This window comes from Muntiacus reevesi, chromosome 3 (genome assembly GCF_963930625.1).
Source record: "Muntiacus reevesi chromosome 3, mMunRee1.1, whole genome shotgun sequence".
In the NCBI taxonomy this organism is placed as follows: domain Eukaryota; kingdom Metazoa; phylum Chordata; class Mammalia; order Artiodactyla; family Cervidae; genus Muntiacus; species Muntiacus reevesi.
In genome coordinates, this window is record NC_089251.1 from 95,357,333 (window position 1) to 95,379,411 (window position 22,079).

A 22,079-nucleotide genomic window follows, 5' to 3' on the forward strand; every position below is an offset into this window, starting at 1 on the left:
CTGGGAATCTGGGGAATATAAATGAAGAAAGGTTAGTAAAGCAGAGAGATTTAGTTCAGATTGTACTACTTAATGGCAGTAATCAGCTGTCTTGAAAGCTTTGTTCACAAAAAACGTAGAGACAGTATTCTTTCTTTTTAACTGTGAGGGCCTCGGTGGTGTGTGGAGGACAGCATGTGCCCATGGATGCCAGCGCCCCTGCCTTGCAGCTTCAGGGCTTCCCCTCAGAAAGCCATGCCGCCTGGAGGGATGTGCACACAGCACCTGCAGCAGGTAACAGCTCCTCGCCTGCGGTCCTGCTGGGGATATTGGGCACCCAGACCCTTTCCTGGCGGACTGCCCCATCGTTACTGAGGAGTGATGACACTAAAAGGCCGAATTGCAGTGTGTCCCTTGGCAGTTGGCTCTCTGTGGGTGCACGATGACAAAACCTCCTGAAGCGAACCTCTGGTCTGACCTCAGTAATGTTGGGGCACGGTTTCCAAAATGGGCCTTTCCAGCAAGCTCAGACATTGTTAAGAAGAGATGATTGGTGAACCCTGGGGGCTTCAGCATGCAATAAGCACCTTTCTACATGTTTTATGATATACTTGCTACATCAAAGACTAGTGACAAGAATCATGAAAACAATAATAATAGTAATAGACCATAATGGTAAAGAATTCACATGACACAAGGAGCATGGGTTCGCTCCTTGCCTGGGTCGGGAACATCCCCCGGAGGAGGAAATGGCAACCCACTCCAATACTCTTGCCTGGAAAACCCCATGGACTGAGGAGCCTGGCGGGCTGCAGTCCATGGGGTCGCAGAGTCAGACATCCCTGAGCGCAGAAGCACACAAGACATTCAAGAACCAGGCTGTTCTCACTGGGACAAAATGCCCAACACAACCAGATGCCCCGGTAAGACAGCTTAGCTTAGCTATAGTCTCTGTTTCTGAGCACAGTAAAGCTCCTATGGTCAACTTGGGCTGAGGTAAGTCAGCACATATGCATGACTAACTAGAACCTGAGGTACTTACATGTTTTAGTCAAAAGCATTTCTCCAGGCTTGGTGTAAACTCTAATTTGCAACTTACAGAGCAGAGAACTTTGGCCTGAACCAGAGTTCAGCTTGTTTTTCTGCACACTGTGCTTCTGTCACGAGATCATCAATTAGAAAAGCCACTGATGCTTTTCCCAGTTAATTTTCATTTTTGAAGTTTTAAAACACTTAAAAGCATTTCATTTTCCAAAGTACTGGCACATCTATTACTAGTTACAAAAGTAAAACAATGTCATCATCAGCCATGCAGTAGAAGTGTGCCCTCATCCTAACAGGAAAGTATAAAATAAGTTGTAAATCAAAAAAGTATTTGCATTACATTAGTTTAAGATTAGTACAAAAAAAGTCAATCCACTCTTTTTGACACGTTGGAGGCTTATGTATCAACGGATGAAGAGAAACCTGGGAAAACACTTATACTTTCTGTTAGGCTGATTACAGTTATTGAATCTCAGGATTTTGGAAGTCCTTTTCTTAAGGATTTTCCTCATTAAGAGTTTGCACAAACTCATGTCCATTGAGTCCATTAAAATTTATGAAAGTTTGTCTATTTCTGTAAGAATAAAAGTTGAATGATACCATTTTCTTAGAGTTGCATAAGTAAACAGTATTGCTAAAGGTATTTGAAATAGTTATACTTTAGGATCACAAATACTTTTTCGAACATCTTTCTACCCTAAGATGTCATTTTAACAGGTCTTCTTGCTGTCTCCTTTTAAACAGGTGATTTGAAGATACTAAAGCTAGAAATTGGAACTGAGAGTCCAGAGAATTCAAGACGTGTTTTAAAAAACATGAACTCATCTAATTAAACTTAAAAGTTGATGCAGTTATCAAATCCGAGGACTATAGTTCCTTTTATTTCAGGTAAACTTTCTTCTACTTTTAAACATGTTTAACGAAGAACTTTTTGCTGGTGTTATAAATGTATCTGGGTTTTTTTCTCCTCCCATAAAATGTTCTCTTAACTACTATTCTTTGTAAGCTATTTATTTGAAATACATCTGAAACCCTTTCTTCTGTCAAGTAAACACCAGTTCTGTAACCTGGAAGTGATGAGCAGTGGTCTGTCTTTAGTCACAGGCCATGTTGCAGATCTGCCCACAAAAGCCCGTTTGTGGCCCCAAATCAGTGTTTGCGTGGATGGCGACTTGTGGATGCCCCCGGGGCAGTGAGGTGCCTAGCTGCCGGCACACGCATTCCCAGGTGTGGCTGGACAGGAGGACGTGGTCTTCTAGTGTCAGACTGACAACAGGTGTCCTCGCGTGGTCGGCGTGTGCCACATTTCTGACATTTTGTGCTGCTTCAGTTGGTGATTCGTAGCTTGGACAGTGCCCAGGCATAGGGCTGCAACACGACTGAGGTGCCTCACGGACAGAACGTGTGTTAGGTGAGCTCCATGTGTGCGTCCAGGCTGCTGGCCAGGAGCACTCGCTTACCGAGAATCGGCAGGGCCTGAACCCGAGGGTGGGGGGCTTCCAGCAGTGGTGTGGTCAAAACTTCACCATCACAGAGAGTACTGACTAGTAAACTTTCTCTGCCCAGTGCTAACATGTAAAACGGTGATGCTCGCATGTCAGCCCTGGGCACAGAAAAGTTAGGTGTGGAAAGTCCATTACCGCCATCATTTTAGACTTCTGAAGGCACACCTGTTACACCAGTTTGGGTCCTTCTGAAGCATATATATTTATAAATCCCTTCCCTTTATGAGAATGTTTAAGCTAAAATTCCTCATCATCTAGGCATACTCTCTTGCCAGTATTACAAGGCTGGAATTTATGTTAATCTTAAAACCTGCCCTGCTTGGTATAGCCTTTAACTTTTGCTTAAGAGTTGCACTGGAAGGTGAGTGACTCAGGTTTCTGTAGAGTATACTTTGAAAGTACATCAGTAGATGGGGGATTTTTCATGATTTCTTCAAGTAAAAACATCAGATAATAGAGTTCATAGAAAACTTTAATGTAAGGCACTGTTGTCCAGAGTTAAAAGAGGGGTAACAGCCCACAGGAGCCCACAGGCGGGGCACACACCCCACTTGGCGAGGACAGCTTCCCAGGACCGTCCTCCCAGAGCACCGAACATCAAGAGAGAAAGCCCAGAGAACTACCAGCTATTATAGTCCCCAAAAGCGGTTTCTAGGAATTTCCACGTTGGTAGGCAGCCCAAGAAAAGCGCTTACTCTGTTGTCTCTTAGGTCCCCGTGAAAGGAAAGCATGAGGTTACACGTGTGTCCATGGCTCACACTGGGCCCAATGAGAGAGAGGTTTAGGGGTCAGACTGCCATCCCGGGATAACTCCAGGCCCCAGGGGCAGGAATTCATGTTCTTAAAGAGGGTCTTCATTTACTCTCCCTAAAGCCTTATCAGAAGCCTGTGACTTACATCTTAAGCAAAAACAAGCCTGTTGCTCTTCAATGTTGATGGCCTCATCTCCCGAGTGCAGTGACTTTGGGATGACCTTTCCCTGTGGATAGCCATCAGCAAGACACCTACAGGATGCATTCTTCCAGGTTCTTACCAAAAATTCATCTAAAGGGAAAAGTCACCCAGGGAGGCAAGACTCTTAAGTGGAGGGAGTGATGTTTACGTGCATTAAACCAAGCAATCACTGGGGTCTGGACAGTTTTAAAAAGGAAAGCACAGCACAGCTGAACAACGAACGGGAGGTCCCAAAGAGGCATCACTTGGACATCTTGGTCTCGGCAGGTGTCTCCCCAGTGTCCAGGGTCTTCAGCAACCGGAAGAGGCCCGCGGCCTCGCGGATCCTGCTGAACTCGATGCAGAAGGCCTGCACTTCTATAAACAAGTCCTGCACGTTGATGATCTTGTTACGGATCAGGGATTGGAGAAAGACACACACAAGACGCACCAGACGATTCTGAAAAAGGAACCTGTGTTAGCGTCTGTTTTCAGGGCAGGTATTTATAAAGGTTACAAAAATTGTTACTTACCTGCATATATTTATCCTTAATTTGTTCACAGGTAGAAATGCAATTGGATATATAAAGGTGAATAAATTCAGGAGGTAGATCAACAGCTGTGGTTAGTCTGTTTCATAAAAACAAAGGCAGGCCTGTTAATTTCGGTCACTTAGTAAAAATTCTGATATTAATGGTTCGTGCAAGTAAACATCGGCGCCACCCACCCACTCACCCCCGTTAATAAGTGACACTGCCATTTCTCAGGTCTGCACATCCTGTGTACTAAGCGCTGAGCACCATGTCCCTGTGTGGTCTTGGCTGAATCGTAATTCCTAGTCAGCGTCCAGGCTCTGACAATGTGGGCAGTTACTCCGTCTACGTAAGGAATACCAATCAGTAACTCCTGATTACACGGGAGTGCTGTGCAGGGAGCGCTTGTGAAGGAAGGCGTGGTAGGAACTGAAGAGCACAATGCATGACTAAGTACTTACGTGAGGCACAAGGAGCAGTGCAAGTGGAAAGGCTTCACAGGGCATATGACTTAAATTGAAACCCACGGACAGAAGTGTTCCTTCAAATCAGTAAATGATCTGAGTAAAGTGTAGAATCGGGGGTTGGCGTGGCATGTTTCTAAATTTGCTTGACTACAGAATTTTTTCCCACAAGGCTCCAAGGAGACGCAGCCATGGGCTCCTAGTGACGCTCGGGATGGGGTGATGCACAATGAGGTGGGTGGGTGGGCTCCCACAGCAGACTCCACCCTTGAAACATGTCCACACTATGATAAAAGGATGTAGTTATCCTTGGACAAAGTGCCTACGATCTGGTTTAGACAGTAAGTGAGCACTCAGCATGGTCAGTCTGGAGGACCCGAACAGAAGAAAGGCTCAAACAGGAAGGCGGCAGAAGCAGCAGGTTAACCGGTCTTGCAAGTGACAGAAAATGAAGGTTGAAAACCTCCAGCTTCCTCTCTCTCTCCCCAGACCTGTGCTGCCCTAGCACACACCTGCCCTGGGCTTTCAGTTAGGCTTTTCCCACCAGCTGATTAACTTAAAAGGACTTTTTCTGGGGGGCTTCACTATGCAGATTTTGGGATCTTAGTCGTGTGGCCCCTCCCTGCCCAAGGGAGGCTGTTGGCCCTCGGCAGTGGAAGTGCTGAGTCCTGAACACTGGACTGCCAGGGAGTTCCCAGCTTAGTACAGCTATAAATAGGTTAGAAACAATAATCCCCAACTCTCAAACGAGTGCTCCACAAAGTGCTCCAATTGAAGTGTAGCTGCCTGGCACTCAGAATGGATCTCCCCGTAAGCAGAAAGTCTGTCACATTTAGCCCCCGAAACAGGACACCACGTGTGTGTGTGGGGGGGGGGGTTGGGGATGAGAAGCCTACACTGGGAGCAGACCAGGCAGGCCTGCCTATACGGCTACACTCTTTGTTGTTTGGTTGCTAAGTCATGTTTGACTCTCCTGTGACCCCATTTGCTGTACCCCGCCAAACTCCTCTGTCCATGGGATTTCCCAGGCAAGAACATTGGAGCGGGTTGCCATTTCCCCCTCCAGGGGATGTTCCTGACCTACACTACATATAAGCAGCTTAATAGTAGGTTCCCAAGCTAACCTCCAAGTCTGTGAAATTTGTGATGTATTTAAAACTTACTTGTAAGCAAAATAACAAAGTGAGAACCCACTGTTGCTTCCCTGACAGTCGATGACAGCAGAGCAAGGAGACCAAATCAAAGAACGGTTCAGAGAACAGTGCCAGGAATTCTAGGAAGGTATTCTCGGAACTGTCTCAGCTTCTTGGCCCCTACCTTCCCATGATACAGCTTTAGTCACTAACAGAAATAATGTAACACCTGTAATTTATGTAGAGATAAAGAATATACAGATTCCCAGGTGGTGCAGTGGTAAAGAATCTACCTGCCAATGCAGACTTGGGTTCGATCCCTGGGTCAGGGATATCCCCGGAATAGGAAATGGCAACCCACTCCAGTATCCTTGCCTAGAAGATCCCATGGACAGAGGAGCCTGCTGGGCTACAGTCCATGGGAGCACAAAGAGTCAGACATGACCGAGTGACTTAAGCACAGAGAACTAAGAATATATAACCATATATAGGGAAATAAACTTTAGCAATTAGGTTTCACAGATGGTGACTTGCCACGTGGTCCAGTGGTTAAGACAGTATTAAAGGCTCAGAATACCCTCCAAGTTCTTCCTTGGGGGTGCGAAATTTATATGCAGTTAACACTAAAGCTTAGATTATTTAATGGGTTTTCTCAGACTAACAATGTCAGGAAAAAAAAAAACTGTTGCAAGTTCTTCCCCTTCTAATCATTTAATCAGGATCTATATACCTGCCCCACAGACACCCACCCAGCATTTGATCGAGTACAGAAACTTACCGATTTACAACTTCCATCGAATGTAATGACATATCCATATTGACCAGAACTGAAAAATACTCAGTGATCTGGCTTGACTGCATTAACTTCAGCAACATTTCTATAGCGACTAGAGGATTGTTTTCCACTAGGTCAGGAAGTTTGGCTGGAGTGAGGCCAATATGATAAACAAGTTTGGGGTCCTTTTCCAACTCTCCAAGGAGCTAAATAAAATCAAGTTTTTTTAAAAAGAGAAAAAGAAGTCAAATTAGAAATTCTCTTTCCTGCATATAAAAATACCCAACTATTTTATTTTTGAAATGTTAAAAAATTTACCTGCACTGAACCAACTTCATCAGTATCTTCCCTCAAACCCATGATCATCATGCTTTGATATTTTGACACTTATATTTGAATTGTCAGGTATTACAACCAGGCACCATCACAAGAGTTTATAAATAACACTGATGCCCCCTGGGCATGAAACCAGAATCAATACTGTCTGGATTTTAACAATAATATCCTTACATCCCTTGTAGGTAGGTTTTTTTTTCTGTTTTCGGTTATAATCAAAAATAATCTTAGCAGCGAGTACTACTGAAAAGCACAGACCACAGAGGTCATCAGGAAACTCAGGAAATGGAGCCCTGCCCAGCACCTGGGGGAGGGGGAGTCGGGGGTCAGACTGCGTACACTACCATGCAAGTCACACACACACTGTTACTCAAGTATGTGTCCTCAATAATAATGTATTTTGCCAAATCTGTACATTCCTTTACACACACTTTCTATGCTGTGTCCCCACCTACCTGCATGTACACACACACTCCTTCGGGACTGACTAGTTAGCAAAGTGATCCATGAACAAGGCTGTTACTTGGCTCTGAAGATGGTGTTAGGTGGTACACCGGATTGGAGAGGTACCTCCGGACAAGTTCTAATGGGAAAGTGTGCACACTGGGCAAAATTCACCAACAGCGTCCTGTGTTTCCTGAAGTCTCGTCGTCGGGCACAGGGACTTCTGACTACACGACCAACCAACCGTGTGATGGGCGCTGGCTTACCTCCCTGGTGAGATGTGAGTCACTGCGGACTCGGCCTCCGGTAAGTCCCGTTCAGCTTAGCGACAGAGTACACGGAGCACCCGGCAGCAGAGGCAGAGCAGAGTGCCCCCACGTGAGCGCCACCTCAGGCCCCTCGCTCAGAGTCGAGCTGATTGCAGACAGAAGCTGCAAGGTGTTCGGGCACCAGACTCGCCGCCCCACCACAGTGCAGTGGGCAGAGTGGGAGGCCGAACGGAGCTTCAGGGACCAAGACACTTCCTACCAGTGGATCATGTTGACGACACCGTGTCACTGGTCATTTATCACTTCATGAGAAACAAAAACGCTTGGTGAATTCCTTACAGGACAACGCTGATGGTAAACACATACCTGTGTCTGCTGAGGAGAGGACAGGGGGCTCTTGAAGGCTTTAGCCATTATTCGCTTGATCTCTACGCCAGTGCTGTTCTTCACGCACATTGACTTGTCCCACTGGATCGCGTGGTCAGGCTCGGTGGGGTTGAGCCAGGCCAGCTCGTCCTCACACACGTGCAGCGGAGGCGGGGGGCGAATAAACTCGGGCCGAAAATGGCCTGCAATCAGAGGAGCCTGTGTGACTGCCGCTCTGGGGTGGCCGACACTCACGTATAAACCCCACATCTGTGCATGCGGGCGTGCCCAGTCATGTCTGACTCTGTGACCCCGTGGACTGTGGCCCTCCAGGCAGCTTCTGTCCACGGGATTTCTCAGGGAAGAATACCAGATTGGGCTGCCAAAACCTCAGATGCCACTTACTGCAGTGCAGTTAACACTCTCAGTAAGGACAACACAGTCACACTGATTCAAAAATCAGAAGCAGAAATGACATAAAGTAGGTTTTTTCCAGAACACAAATGAAAGAATGAAACACTAACACAGAATTATTATACCAGAGACCAAATCTATCTATCTTTAGAGAGCAAAGGAAAGCAATACCACCCCCTGACAAGTCCTGGTTCAATCATGATCAGTAGCAAAAGGACACCACTTACTTCATTGGTAAGTCTTCTGATGGGAAAAATAAAACACTATTTGATCTCAGTCTTCTATTCTCAGCACTATTTTATTCAGAGACTATATAATGTGTACCAGTTTTATTTTTGCATCTTAAAACCTTGCAGTAGCAAATTATGTACAGATAAAATGGGCAGGTAAGAACTATGGCTGACTGGACATTCTTAAATGAATCTGGAGTTTCATAAACCCATAAATTCACAAATGCCACAGCATTTTCATAAAACAGTAAAAAAAAAAAAAAAGAAAACAGGACGGGAGTGACTCGATACCTCAACTGTTTTATAAAGATTGATCCCTAAGATATTCATGCTCTTAAGTGAATAAAAACAAACACTGGCTGTCCTGGGCAAACTTCACCCCTCACTTTGGTTTTCACACAGGGCCTAAGACGGCTGTCTCCTCCCATGGACCAAGCCCCCGTCAAGTTTCAGACTTGGATACTCCAGTTCATTGAAAATGTCTGTTTTCTGGCTAAGAATCATCTCTTTACCTTTTTGGGGAGGTTGTGCTAGGTCTTTGTTGTTACATGGACTTTTCTCTACTTGTGGAGAATGGAGGCTACTCTCCAGCTGCGGTGCATGGGCTTCTCATTTTAGCAGCTTCTCTTATTGCAGAGGAGCGTGGGCTCTAGGCACATGGATTTCAGTAGTTGCAGCTCATGGGCTCTAGAGCACAGGCTCGATAGCTGTGGTGCACAAGCTCAGGTGCTCCTCAGCATGTAGGGTCTTCCTGGACCAGGGATCGAACCCGTGTCTCCTGCACTGGCAGGCAGATTCTTTACCACTGAGCCACCAGGGAAGCTCCATCCCTTTATCTTAAACTATACCATCTCTTCACCAGAACCAGCATTGAATCTCTGCAGACTGTTAACAAAGAGAAAGTGTTTTAACAATTTAGGAGATGCAGTACTTATGTGATCAAAAGTAAGTTCCCATGAGGTAAGGATGCTTGGTGTTCGGCTAGACTCGAACCTCATACCTGACCGGTCTACTTCTCACATCCCTCTCCAGTGGCCCATTCCAGTCACAGCTGTGCCCAGCGAGCACTAGTAACCACCTCTGTGTGCCTTGGACCTTCCCGTACACTGTGAGTAGCCCAGACCTGTCTATGCCAAAGATCTGCTACAAATGGCATAAAGAGTCACAGTGCAGGTTTCAAACTCAAGGTAACACTATAGTCTGGAGAAGATAATCTTATCCCTAAGCAAAAAGCATGCCTTCCTCATTAAAACCACACAGAAGCCTATAAAACCAAAGAATACAGTTCCATAAGCTTCAATAGGTGTTTTCTTTGAATTAAAATAAGAGCCGTAAGATCAGTAAAACTTTAGTGGAGAATGATGAGATTAATAAAGAGCTATAAAACAAAAAAAGGTAATAAGATACAAAAATAAGCTCATTTCAGTAAAATCAGGGAATTTATAGCTTTAGGTATGTAATAAAAAAAAGTGGTATTTTTATTAAAGAAGAAACTTTTATTGAGCATAATCTACTATGTTCCGGACACCATACTAGAAGTTTTTCATTAAATTCATGTTTAACATTCTCTGGCATAAATCCCACCAATGTTTTTCTCCCAAGGCAATAGAAATAAAAGCAAAAATGAACAAATGGAACCTAATCATACTTACAAGCTTTTCTTCAGCAAAGAAAACCATAAACAAAACTAAGACAACCTACAGACTGGGAAAAAATATTTGCAAATGATGCAACCAACACGGACTTAATTTCCAAAATATACACACAGTTCATCCATCTCAATAGCAAAAAAATCAACCCAATCAAAAAATGAGCACAAATGATCTAAAGAGACATTTCTTCAAAGAAGGCATACAGATGGCCAACAGGCACATGAAAAGATGCTCAATGTAGCTAATTATTAGAGAAATGCAAATCAAAACTACAATGAGGTACCACCTCACACCAGTCAGAATGGCCATCATTAAAATCTACAAATATCATGCTGGAGAGGGTGTGGAGGAAAGGGAACTCTCCTTCATTACTGATGGGAATATAAACTGGTGCAGCCACTGTGGAAAACATCATGGCGGTTCTCAGTGAACTAAAAACAAGCTGCCATGTGATCACGCAATCCCACTTCTGGGCCTGTGTCGGCAAAACTGCAATTCAAAAACCCAACACGCGCCCCTATGTTCAGGGCAGCACTACTCACGATAGCTGAGACATGGGAGCAATCTGTCCATTGAGAGGTGAACGGATAAAGAAAAAGAATGAAGTAATGCCGTTTGCAACAACATGGACCTAGAGATTATCACATGAGTGAAGTAAACCAGACAGATAAAGAGAAATATATCACCGCTGTGTGGGATCTAAAATGTGACACAAATGAACTTATCCATGAAACTGAAACAGACTCACAGACAGAACAGACTTGTGGTTGCTATGGGGGCGGGATGGATTGGGATTGGGGATTAGCAGGTGCAAACTATTACACAGAGGATGGATAAAGAATAAGGTCCTACCATATAGCACAGGAAGCAAAACTCAATATCCTGTGAGAAACCGTAATGGAAAAGAACATGAAAAAACATACAGCTGAATCACTCTGCTGTACAGCGGAAATTAACTCAACACTGTAAATCAACTATTTCAATGAAATAAAATTTTTAAAAGATTCATGTTTCAGCATCAATGAAAACAACATGTTTCAGAACACCAGAGTCTCAGGGGGACTGCTAAAACCAAGAATATAAAGGAACATAAAATCAGATTTACTCACTTTCAATAGGTGGCTTTGGTCCACTGACTAAAGCTTCCGTGATCTGAGAGGCAACGGAACTGTCGAATCCAGAGTTAGATGAGTCTGGGTCCGGGTCACTGAGAATGCTAGGGAAGCTGGCCTTACTTTGAGTTGGCAACTCAGACTGGCGTTCTGAAAAAGATTAAAACAGAAAACACTTTAAAATGCAGCACAAGGAGAGTGAAAAGACAAGCTAGTAACTGGAGAAACTTGTCTACAACATACAAGCAAAGGGCCAGATTCAAGTTCTTTTGTTTTTTCTCCAAAACTCCTACAAATCCATCTTTAAAAATAGGCGGGGGTGGGGGTGGGGGGGGGTGATGGGCTAATGACTTCAATGAGTCTTTTATCTTTAAAAGCTTGAATGGCCAATAAACACCTCAAAAGATATTCGACCTCAGTAGAAACCAGGGGGAAATCTGTTAAAACACAAGCTACCACTGCATACACACTGTAGTTATAACTGTCCCTTGTAGTCATTGATGCTTATTTCCTTGTTTTAAGTTAGGAAAACACAAGTGCATCATCCATAAATATATCTGTGGTCCCTGGATCTCACTGTAAAGACATCTGAATTGCAGACTGGCCTCTGCCCAAGAGTACCTGAACCTCGGCTCCACCTTACCAGCCAGGGCAAGCTGAAGCCCGCTAATGTCCACAGACTGGCCCATGTTCCCCACGTCCATGAGGGCGATCTGCCGGGGTGTCTTTTTGAAGAGTTCCCGTGGGGGTGCCAGCATCAGCTGGGAAAGAAAAAACTTCTCTGGTGGAGTTATAGGAGGTAAAAACCCTGTAAACACACAAGCAAAAAATGTATGATGATTTTGCTAATGGTTATTTTTAGAAATTATCTTGAGCCTGATAAAACTAGCATCTCACGTATCTTTAAAGACAATTATAATCAAATATTCATTTAACCAAATACACACATTTATGAAAATGTAATTAAGGAATCATCCCAAGGACTGGTTCCAGAACCTTCTGCAAACACTAAAATCCAGGGATGCCTGGGTTCTATACATAAAAGCTGTAGTATCTGAAAGTAACCTACACACATCCTCCTTATACTTTAATCTCCAGATTGCTTAAAATACCTGCTGCTGCTAAGTCACTTCAGTCGTGTCCAACTCTGTGCGACCTCATAGACGGCAGCCCACCAGGCTCCCCTGTCCCTGGGATTCTCCAGGCAAGAACACTGGAGTGGGTTGCCATTGCTTTCTCCAATGCATAAAAGTGAAAGTGAAGTCGCTCAGTCGTGTCCAACCCTTAGCGACCCCATGGACCACAGCCTACCAGGCTCCTCTGTCCGTGGGATTCTCCAGGCAAGAGTACTGGAGTGGGGTGCCATTGCCTTCTCCGACTTAAAATACCTAAGACAGTGTAACTGCTACGTAAATACAATGTAAATGCTAGGTAAGTACAATGTAAATGATATGCAAATAGCCACCAGAATTCAAGCTTTGCTTTTGGGAACTTTTTGGAACTCCCACCCCCACCCCACCCCCAAGGGGCTGGTTGAATCCTTAGATGCAGAACCCAAAGATGTACAGGGCTGACTGTATCTCAACTGATTCACTTCGATCTGTGGTGATGTCAATGAAACTTAAAAGTTTCTGGAGCTATTAAGAACTTTGTTTTCTAACATGTTTCAGTTCCTGCAAAGATAAGCTTATGTATACAGACCAAAACAAATCAAGAACTATAGTGCTCAGAAATGCTTTTCTTCTCTGCTGCGACCAGCAACTGTGTAAAAGGTAAAGAGACAAGGAAGCAACCACTAGCTCTGCACCATTATAAGACCTTCCGCACGCATCTGGTCCTGACGCACTCTCCACATCCCATTTTCCCCTCCAATGCGTGTGTTCTACATTCCAGTTGCACAAAACCTCTTAGCTTCTCTGATTCCTGATTTCAAAGCATACAACACAACAGAAAGCAGCTCTTTTGAATACCTGAGAGGGCCGCACCCTTCTCTCCCCACCATCTCTAATCAACATCCAGCAAAAACCTCAGTCCCTCTGAAGTCCCTCCAGCTGCAAGGGTGCAGTTCCCCATGCCGCGAGGCACTGTACGTGCCACCCAGCACAGCCCTGGGTGTCAGGTCACAAGCACGTTTGTGTTTCCTCAGTCAGACTGAAGTTTCCTGAGTGTGAAGACGCCTTCCTACTTGCATCCAGATACATTTTCAACCTTGGCTCTGCAGCAGAGTCACCTGAAAAGCTCAAAAAACATGCACCCACCAGATGGGAAGCTGCTGTGTATACGGCACTGGGAGCTCAGCTCCGCGCTCTGTGATGACCTGAAGGGGTGGGGTTGGGAGGGGGGGAGGCTCAGGAGGGAGGGGATGTTCGTATACAAACAGCTGATGCACACTTGTGCAGCAGAAACTAATGACACTGTAGAGCAGTTACACTCCAGTTTTAACTTTTTGAAAATTAAAACTATATATATACCCACTATATACTCCTCTTGATGTACAATGTAATAAGCCTTGGCACTGACAGTCCCTCTGTTGTGGATTTAAGCACCATCCCTACCAATGATAACCGTGGATAACACTTACTTCTATTCCTTGTAACAACTCTGTGTTTGTTAGTCCCTAAGTCATGTGCAGCTCTGCCATGTCATGGACTAGCCGGCCAGGCTGCTCTGTCCATAGGATTCCCCAGGCAAGAAGACTGGATGGGTTGCCATTCCCTTCTCCAGGGGAACTTCCTGACCCAGGGATCAATTCTGTTCTCCTGCTTTGCAGGTAGATAATAACTCTGCCAACTCAGAATTATTATCTTCAGCTTACAGACAAGTAAACTGAGGCAGAGACAGGCAAAATAACCAATCTATGGATTTCTTTACTGGGAAATCTGTTTACAATACAGTTAACAGCCTAGATCTAGTTTCAGACTCATTGCATTTGAGAATAACATTACATAAATCACAGTTCCTTTACCTAATTTATCCTACAGAATTCGGAAGCTCTCAGACCCAAATCCCACACTGTCTCTGTCCATCTTGGGTGGTGGGTTTGACCAGACCACACCCACACACCCACACACCCCTTGCAGTCGTTTTTCTGGGCATTCTCAAACTTCCTGAAAGTCAGGTTCAGGACCTGCACCCTACAGACATCTCACGGAATACAAAAGTTGCCCCTCTTAAGTAAGAGCCATGCAGGAAACCAATCAGAAGAGGCTTTAGATCTAGAAGAATTGCCAGCAGCAACAATGACTAGCTTACCTGTAGAAGCCCTCTCCTGCAAGAAAAAATTCTCTAGTATTACATTAATCCTCTGCCTTCACCTTCTGGCGCCCGGAATAGCAGTCCCTTCCTGAGGAGTGACTTACCTGTTTCCTCACTGCCTAAGGACTATGAGATCAAGCTGCTTCCCACCTCTGACCACCTGTTCTGCCCACTACACTGGTCCCTGTCTAAATCTCCCAGATACTCATCACCATCTATCTCCTCTGTTCCTTTCTCCTCTCCTGGCTTCAGGTCTTCTCCTAAAATCAAGTCTCATAAACCATCTATTGAGCTACAAATAAAAGCAGCATCGCATCAAATCCACCGGTCTCACCAAAGTTGCAGAAAACACACCTTTTACATAATGTCCGGTAGTAGTTTTCTAATCTAGGCGGTGAATTCGAGGCTGCTTTCTATCCTGTGACCCCATCATGCTAACCACAGACACCTAACAGCAAGAAGGTGGTTAGTATAGTCCTTTGTTGTTTAGCTAAGTCGGGTCCCACTCTTTGCGACCCCATGAGCTGTAGCCTGCCAGGCTCTTCTGTCCATGGGATTCTGCAAGCAAGAATACTGGAGTGGGTGGCCATTTCCTTCTCCAGGACATCTTCGTGACCCAGGGGTCCAACCCGTGTCTCCTGCATTGGCAGGCGGGTTCTTTACCACTGAGCCACCGGGGAAGCCCTGAGTAATGTGTATCTTCGCTCAACCACGTCTTCCGGTTCTGACTGACTTCTCATTGACTCCCCTGAGACTTAAAGCCGGGGGCAGATAAAGTGTGTCGTTACTTACAACTTCACACACCTCTGACGGGCTAGACGAGAACGAACCGCATGTGAGGCAGAAAAGCGTCAAGCCCCACGCTAAGCTGCACGGTTTGACGGCTCCTACTGTTGCGGGGGGAGCGGTTAATTTTCGGTGCCAGGAAGCTGCCACTCCTCCGTACTTGGTGGAGGGGGTGGGGAGGGAATTTCAAAAGGAGACGATGCATTTCCCGGGCCGGTGAAGGCCCAGCAGCTCCAGGCGGGCGGTCCCAGACGTACCTGAGAGGGGCGGCCGATCGGGTTCCTGGCCGCCGCGGGCGGGCGGCGCGGGGTTGAGCAAGTGCGCGAAGCTGGCGGCGAAGGGGTTGGCGGCGAGCGGCTCGGTGCGGTACATCTCCCACAGCAGGTAGAGCGCCGTGAGGCGCTGCGCCGCGCTGGGCAGCAGGTCCGGCTGCTGCAGCAGCATCACGAGCACCGAGCCCAGGCGGAAGTGGTCGGCTTTGCTGAAGTAGTGGTGGAAGGCGGTGGATAGGCCCTCGAAGGTGCTGCCGCCGCCCGCCTCCTCCGAGATGATGCTCAGCAGGCTCGAGAGCTCCTTCGGGGTCAGGCTCATCCTGCCCGCGGGGCCCCCCGGGCCTCCGCTCCCCGGCCCGGGGACGCCCGCTCCGCCTCTGCCGCTAGAGCCCGAGCCTCCCGGGCCGCTCCTGGACGCCGACCCCGCTGCTTCCCGGGCTCCCCTTTGCTCCGCGGCGGTGAGCAGCCGGCCAGATGCCGCGCTTGCCCCGCCGCCGGGCATCAACCTCTTTCGCCCGTCCTGCTTCCCGGCCGGAGGGGCCCTGGCGCCGGCTCGCTCCGTCCCTGCGGCCGTAAAGCGCGCTGTGGCACGACAGCGTCGCGAACAAAACAAGCCTGGAACCCAGCCGGCAGTACAAGAGTGCAGCGCGGAGCGAGAGCGAGGCTGCTGGAGCCAGGCCAGCGAGAAGATCCCGAGACGCCGAGCGGGCGGGGCAAAAAGCCGGAAATTGAGGCGGGGCTTGCAAGAGGGGCTGAGCCGCCGGCGGGGCCGGATATCGCCCTGAGGAAGTCTCGCGGAGCCACAGCGCGGCGCTACAGCGCGGCGCTGAGTTATCATCTGCGCATGCGCGAGCGAGAGACGCGCCACCGGGCACTGTGCCCGGGAGAAACCGTCGTCCAGATAAATGTCTGGAAAAAGGCATATTAGAAACTGAAAAGCTCTCTTAATTAACACACATGACTATTCATGGTAGAAGATTTTTAAGTGCAAATAACTACAGACCACGCATTTCTCACAACCGAAATTAATTTTCAATCCTACACTATTTGAAGAAATGGAGTCATACTGCGCACGAGCTATTGTAAGCAGTTGTTTTACAAAATTTCCAGGAAATGTTTTCAGAAAGCAGAAACACCTGCCCAGGCGACTAGGGCTCGTTCCAGGTGGGAACCACCCAAACTCGCTCGGTTCCTCCCTTAGACCTGCAGAACCCAGCAGGGATTCCTGCCAGGGAATTTGGGAATCCCAAGTTTCGGAAATCCCGTGTGAGCTAACTAAATGCTGGCAACTGGAGAATTCTCTAGTTCAGTGCCTCCTTAGTTCTAAAGTAAAATTGAAAGCAGAGAAACTGGTTGGTCATTGAGGATGAATATTCTGAAGACTTTTTGAATTGACTATTAGAGGGACTTCCCTGGTGGTCCAATGGCTAAAACTGTCAGGGGGGCCTGGGTTGGATCCCAGATCAGGGAACTAAGATCATGCCTGATGCAATGAAGAGCAAAGATTCCATGTGCCACAACAGAGGCCTGACGCAGCTAAATTTTTTTTTTAAGTTTAAAAAATTGGTAGCTATCCCTCTAGAAAGGTCCTGACAATTAAGAGCAGCAGACATAACTTGCTAACTTGGGAGACTGATTTAAATTATCTTGAAGGTATTCTTATTTACTACAGTAAATAAACTTTATTGTGTTTGGGAAGTCTGTTTGTTATTGGGGTTTGGTCTTTTTATTTTCGTACTGCAGAGTTGTTTTTTTTTTAATGTTTTTTTATTTTTTTAGGCTGTTCCAGGTCTGGCCAGTTGTGGCATGCTGGATCTTTAGCAGTGGCATGTGAGGTCTAGTTTCCTGACCAGGGATCAAACCCAAGTCACTTGCATTGGGAGCACAGAGTCTTAGCCACTGCACCACTGGGTGAGTCCAGTTTTACTGTTTTGTTTTGTTTTTTTAAGTTGTTTCAAAACATTTGAACATTATGTGCCCCCAAGCCCCAATAAACTAAAATTTTTTTTTCTGTAGGAGCATTTTCAAAATTAGGTTGATGTTAAAAAGAAACCCAGAGGCTCCAGATGGAGTCACTTCTCCTAGGTCACACCACCAACCTAACTAAAACTTCATCCTCCCCCAGAAAGTGTGAATGTTAGTCACTCAGTTGTAGCCAACTCTTTGCGACCTCATGGACTGCAGTCAACCAGGCTCTTCCGTCCATGGAATTCTCCAGGCAAGAATACTGGGAGTGGGTTGCCATTCCCTTCTCCACGGGATCTTCCTGATCCATGACTTGAACCCCAGTCCCCCGTATAGAAGGCAGATTCTTTACCGTCTGAGCCACCAGGAAAGCCAAAATGTAGGCTTAACCAGGAATGTTGTAGTCGGCATCAATGAAGTAATTGGTCTTGTGGACCCTCCCCATTCCCCAAAGGAAGATGAGGTAGCCTGCCACAAAGACCCCTCCGCTCCCCATAAGCAAGTTGTGTGCAGTGCTCCTTGCTTCAGTAATGTCCGACTCTTTTACTTGCCAGCCTCCTCTATCTGTGGAATTCTCCAGGTAAGAATACTGGAGTGGGCTGCCATGCCCTCCTCCAGGGGATTTTCCTGACCCAGGGAGTGAATCTGCATCACTTGCATTCCAGGCGGGTTCTTTACCCACTGAGCCACCTAAGGAGCCCCATAAGCGAGTTACCTATGCCTGAAATACGTTTTTTTGCTGATGACTTCCTTGTCTTGCCTTTGAAAGCCTTTCCTTCCTAAAGCCATGGGAAGCTCCTTTCTACTTCCTGGATGGGATGCTTCCTGACTTATGAATGGTTCAGTGAAACCAGTTAGATCTTTAAAATGCACCCGGTTGTATATTTTTAACAGCAGTATCCAGGGTTTCCTGCACCCTGGCTGCACCCGGTTTTAGTCACGACACGAGGGATCTTCCCTCTTCATTGCGGCGTGTGGGATCTTTAGTTGCAGCATGGAGAATCTAGTGCCCTGACCGGGGATGGAACTGGGCCCCCTGCATTGGGAAACCACGCTGGAGCATGAGGGAAGACCCTATAAAACATTTTTGAGAAGACCACATTTTGGAGATTAAAAATTGATTAATGGTTTCCAGAGATTGGGGGGTCTGTGGGGGGGGGGGGTGGCAGAGAGGTAGATCTGCCTCTGAAAGGGTAACGTGGGGAGCTCTGTGGTGATGGGAGAGTTCTGTACCTTAGTTGTGATGCTGGCTACACAGATGTGTACATGTGATAAAATTGCATAGAACTGAACACATATATTGTAACATTGCTTGTTTCCCAGTCTCGATTGTGTACTAGAGTTATGCAAAATGCAACCATATTGAGGGAAATTGGGTGAAGGGTAAGCAGCACTCTCCCTACATGTTTTTGCAATTTCCTGTGAATCTGCAGTTATTTCTTCTGTTTTAAAAAAAAAAATACTTGCTTAAAAAAAACTAACTCTTTATTGAATTTGTTACAGTATTGCTTCTCTTTTATATTTTGATTTTTTTGGCTGCAAGGCATATGGGATCTTAGCGCCCCAACCAGGGATCGAACCCTTACTCCCTGCATTGGAAGGTTAGGTCTTAACTACTGGACCACCAAGGAAGTCCCTGCAGTTATTTCAAAATAAAAAGTTTTTTTTTTTTTTTAATATAGCAACATTCCTATGGCATAATGCTAAATGCAGAAAGCAAAATAAATGTGTTTCTCTCTGTGTGTGTGTGCATGCATGTACGCTTAAAACTGCAAACAGTGGTTGTTCTTAAATATTTGCCTTTTTGAAAAAAAGCCTTTTTTTGAAGTATAGTTTACAGTGTTAGTTTCAGCTGTGCAGTAAAATGATTGTTATATATTCTTTTTCAGATTCTTTTCCATTATAAATTATAAGATATTGAATATATTTGGCTTCCCTGGTGGCTCAGTGATAAAGAATCTGCCTGAAATGCAGGAGACATGGGCTCAACCCCTGGGTGGGGAAGATCCCCTGGAGAAGGAAATGGTAACCCACTCCAGTATTCTTGCCTGGAAAATTATATGGACAGAGGAGCCTCATGGCTCCTTGTGCTATACAATGGGTCTTTGTTATTTATCTATTGTGTATATAGGAGTCTATATGTTCATCACAAACTATCCCTTCCCCACACTCTTCCCTTTGATTACCATAAGTTTGTCTCCTATTTCTGTGAACCTACTTCTATCTTGGAAATAAGTTTATTTACATTGTTTTTATTAGATGCCACAAATGAGTGATACCATAGTTGTCTTTTTCTGGCTTACTTCACTTAATATCTCTAGGTCCTTTGTTTCTTCTTACATTGATGTGACTTCTGAATAAAATGTATTCCTTTTAGGATGGAAAAGATTGTACTGAAACGCAGGAAACACTCACTGTGGGTGTGTGATTGGAATCTGCTGGCGTTTACTCAGACGTCTGCCCATGAGGCCTTTCTGAAGCCTCCACCGCTCCCCAGCTGAAAGGGATGGTAGGTGTTCCTTCCTGGTCTGTCACCTGCTCCCTCCTTTTGGGGTGCCAGCAGCTTCCATCCATGTTCCACGTGGATCACTGTGAAACTGAAGGCAGAACAGTGCAGGTGTCCCTGTAGTGCCATCGAAGAGAGATTGCAGTTGGTTTATTTCTTATCCCTCCTGAGCAGCTCTTCCAGAAAAACCAGGAAAGACAAACAAGAGGAAGGAAGGTTCAGTGGAAACCTTTGATTTCCTGCCCATCAGATGAATGGTCACCCCCTGTGAGTGTGCTGGCGTCATAAAGCTCTTTCCATCTCTGAATCTTCCCAGAGCCCTTCTATGTGCTGCATGTAGTCACCAGTCATGTGGGATATCTTGTCAATTCAGGGCTTTCGAATGACGTGACCAACTCAGCCGGAACAGGTATAAGCCAGGGAGGTTGGCAGAGCTACAGAAGCAGGCTCACCTGGTCTGCCCGTGCGTGCCTGCTCAGTCCCTTCAGTCGTGTCCGACTCTTTGAAACCCTATGGACTGTAACCCGCCAGGCTCTTCTGTTCATGGAATTCTCCAGGCAAAAATACTGGAGTGGGTTGCCATTTCCTCCTCCTGGGGATCTTCCCGGCCCGGGGATCGAACCTGCGTCTCTTCTGTCTTTGGCATTGGCATGTGGGTTCTTTACCACTAGCGCCACCGGGGTGCAGCTCAGTAAACCCCTCCCTAGCATAATTTGTGAGCCCTGAGCATGAGCTGGAGTGATGGGGGGACAACGTGGAGGAGACCTAGTCCCTGCTCTTGTGGAGCCTTCAGGCTGGATGAGGAGGCGCTTAGCATCCCCTGCTTTGTAACATTGGCCTCAAGTGGGGCTCTCTGGGCCTCAGGTTCCTCTTCTGGGAAACAGGGGCTTCCCTGGGGGCTCAGACAGTAAAGAATCCATCTGCAATGTGGGAGACCTGAGTTCGATCCCTGCGTCGGGAAGATCCCCTGGAGGAGGGCATGGCAACCCACTCCAGTATTCTTGCCTGGAGAATCCCATGGACAGAGGAGCCTGGCGGGCTAGAGTCCATGAGAGTTGGACACAGCTGAGTGACAAAGCCCAGCCCAGCACAGCACAGCCGGGAACAGAAGATCCACAGCAAGGGAGCCGGTCTTCTGGGCTCCCCTTACCTCTAATACCTCTCTTGAGAAAGAGAAGAAAGAGTTGTGTGGGTTGTTTTTTTTTTTTAAGTTAATCTTTTATGGATTGTGGATTTTTAGGCATAAAATTATCTTTAGTAGGACTTCTGGTTAAGAAGTGGTCCAGTGGTTAAGAATCTGTGCTTCCATTGCAGGGGACATGGGTTTGATCCCTGGTCTGGGAACTAAGATTCCATGTGCCATGGAATGTGGCCAAAAACAAACAAACGACCCCCTACCCCCAAAATTAGCTTTTTATGTTCACCTCATTCAATAAAACTTTCATTTCAGCCTTTAGATAATTTCAAGACATCTGACTTGAAATTAACTTTAAGCATTTCTAAATCTTTCTGATGAGAAAGACCAAACCTTTGAACATAGAGGGGCTTCCCCAGCGGCTCAGTGGTGAAGAATCTGCCTGCAATGCAGGAGCCGTAGGAGATGCGGGTTCGGCCTGGGTCAGGAAGATCCCCTGGAGGAGGGCATGGCAACCCACTCCAGTGTCCTTGCCTGGGAAATCCCATGGACAGAGGAACGTGGTGGGCTACAGTCCACAGGGTCACAAAGAGTCAGACACCACTGAAGTGACTTAGCACGTATGCAGGCCTTTCTCCTCTCAAGAGAGTCTAAGTTCCATAGGACCAGAAATCTTTTTTCAAATGTTTTAATTTGTATTCTTTCTCTCTTTATTTTTGTTTCACTGGGTCTTCGTTGCAGCAAGCGGAGGCTGCTTACTCTGCCTTTTGGTGAGCAGGTTTCTCCTTGCAGGGGCTTCGCTTGTTGCAGAACTCAGGCTCTAGGCACACAGTCTCCAGTATTTCGACACTCAGGCTCAGTAGTTGTGGGGCAGGGGCTCAGTTGCTCCACGGCGTGTGGGATCTTCCCAGAACAGGGATTGAACCCATGTCCCTTGCTTCGGCAGGCAGATTCTTATCCACTGCACCACC

At 46.4% G+C, this 22,079-nt stretch overlaps 1 protein-coding gene and 1 non-coding gene across 2 annotated transcripts; one reads left to right on the top strand and one right to left on the bottom strand.

The window, feature by feature from the left end:
• The first annotated feature begins 349 nt into the window (after positions 1-349).
• On the top strand, positions 350-463 carry LOC136165858 (small nucleolar RNA SNORD89). Its single transcript, XR_010662823.1, has one exon. It is a non-coding gene; the product is annotated as a small nucleolar RNA SNORD89 (small nucleolar RNA).
• A 2,519-nt stretch (positions 464-2,982) lies between these two features.
• On the bottom strand, positions 2,983-16,089 carry CNOT11 (CCR4-NOT transcription complex subunit 11). The gene is made up of 7 exons (XM_065929705.1): positions 15,488-16,089; positions 11,833-11,997; positions 11,187-11,339; positions 7,782-7,984; positions 6,370-6,572; positions 3,995-4,091; positions 2,983-3,921 (listed from the first exon to the last, which is right to left on the bottom strand). The coding sequence occupies exons 1-7, from the start codon at positions 16,002-16,004 to the stop codon at positions 3,724-3,726; spliced, it is 1,536 nt and encodes a 511-aa protein (XP_065785777.1). The 5' UTR covers positions 16,005-16,089; the 3' UTR covers positions 2,983-3,723.
• Positions 16,090-22,079: the final 5,990 nt, after the last annotated feature.

Coding starts and splice junctions, on each gene's coding strand:
- CNOT11 (XM_065929705.1), bottom strand. CDS start 16,004: ATGCCCGGCGGCGGGGCAAGCGCGGCATCTGGCCGGCTGCTCACCGCC. Junction 11,998..15,487: donor CGATCGGCCGCCCCTCTCAG/GTACGTCTGGGA, acceptor GTGTGTTTACAG/GGTTTTTACCTCCTATAACT. Junction 3,922..3,994: donor TTAAGGATAAATATATGCAG/GTAAGTAACAAT, acceptor TTCCTTTTTCAG/AATCGTCTGGTGCGTCTTGT.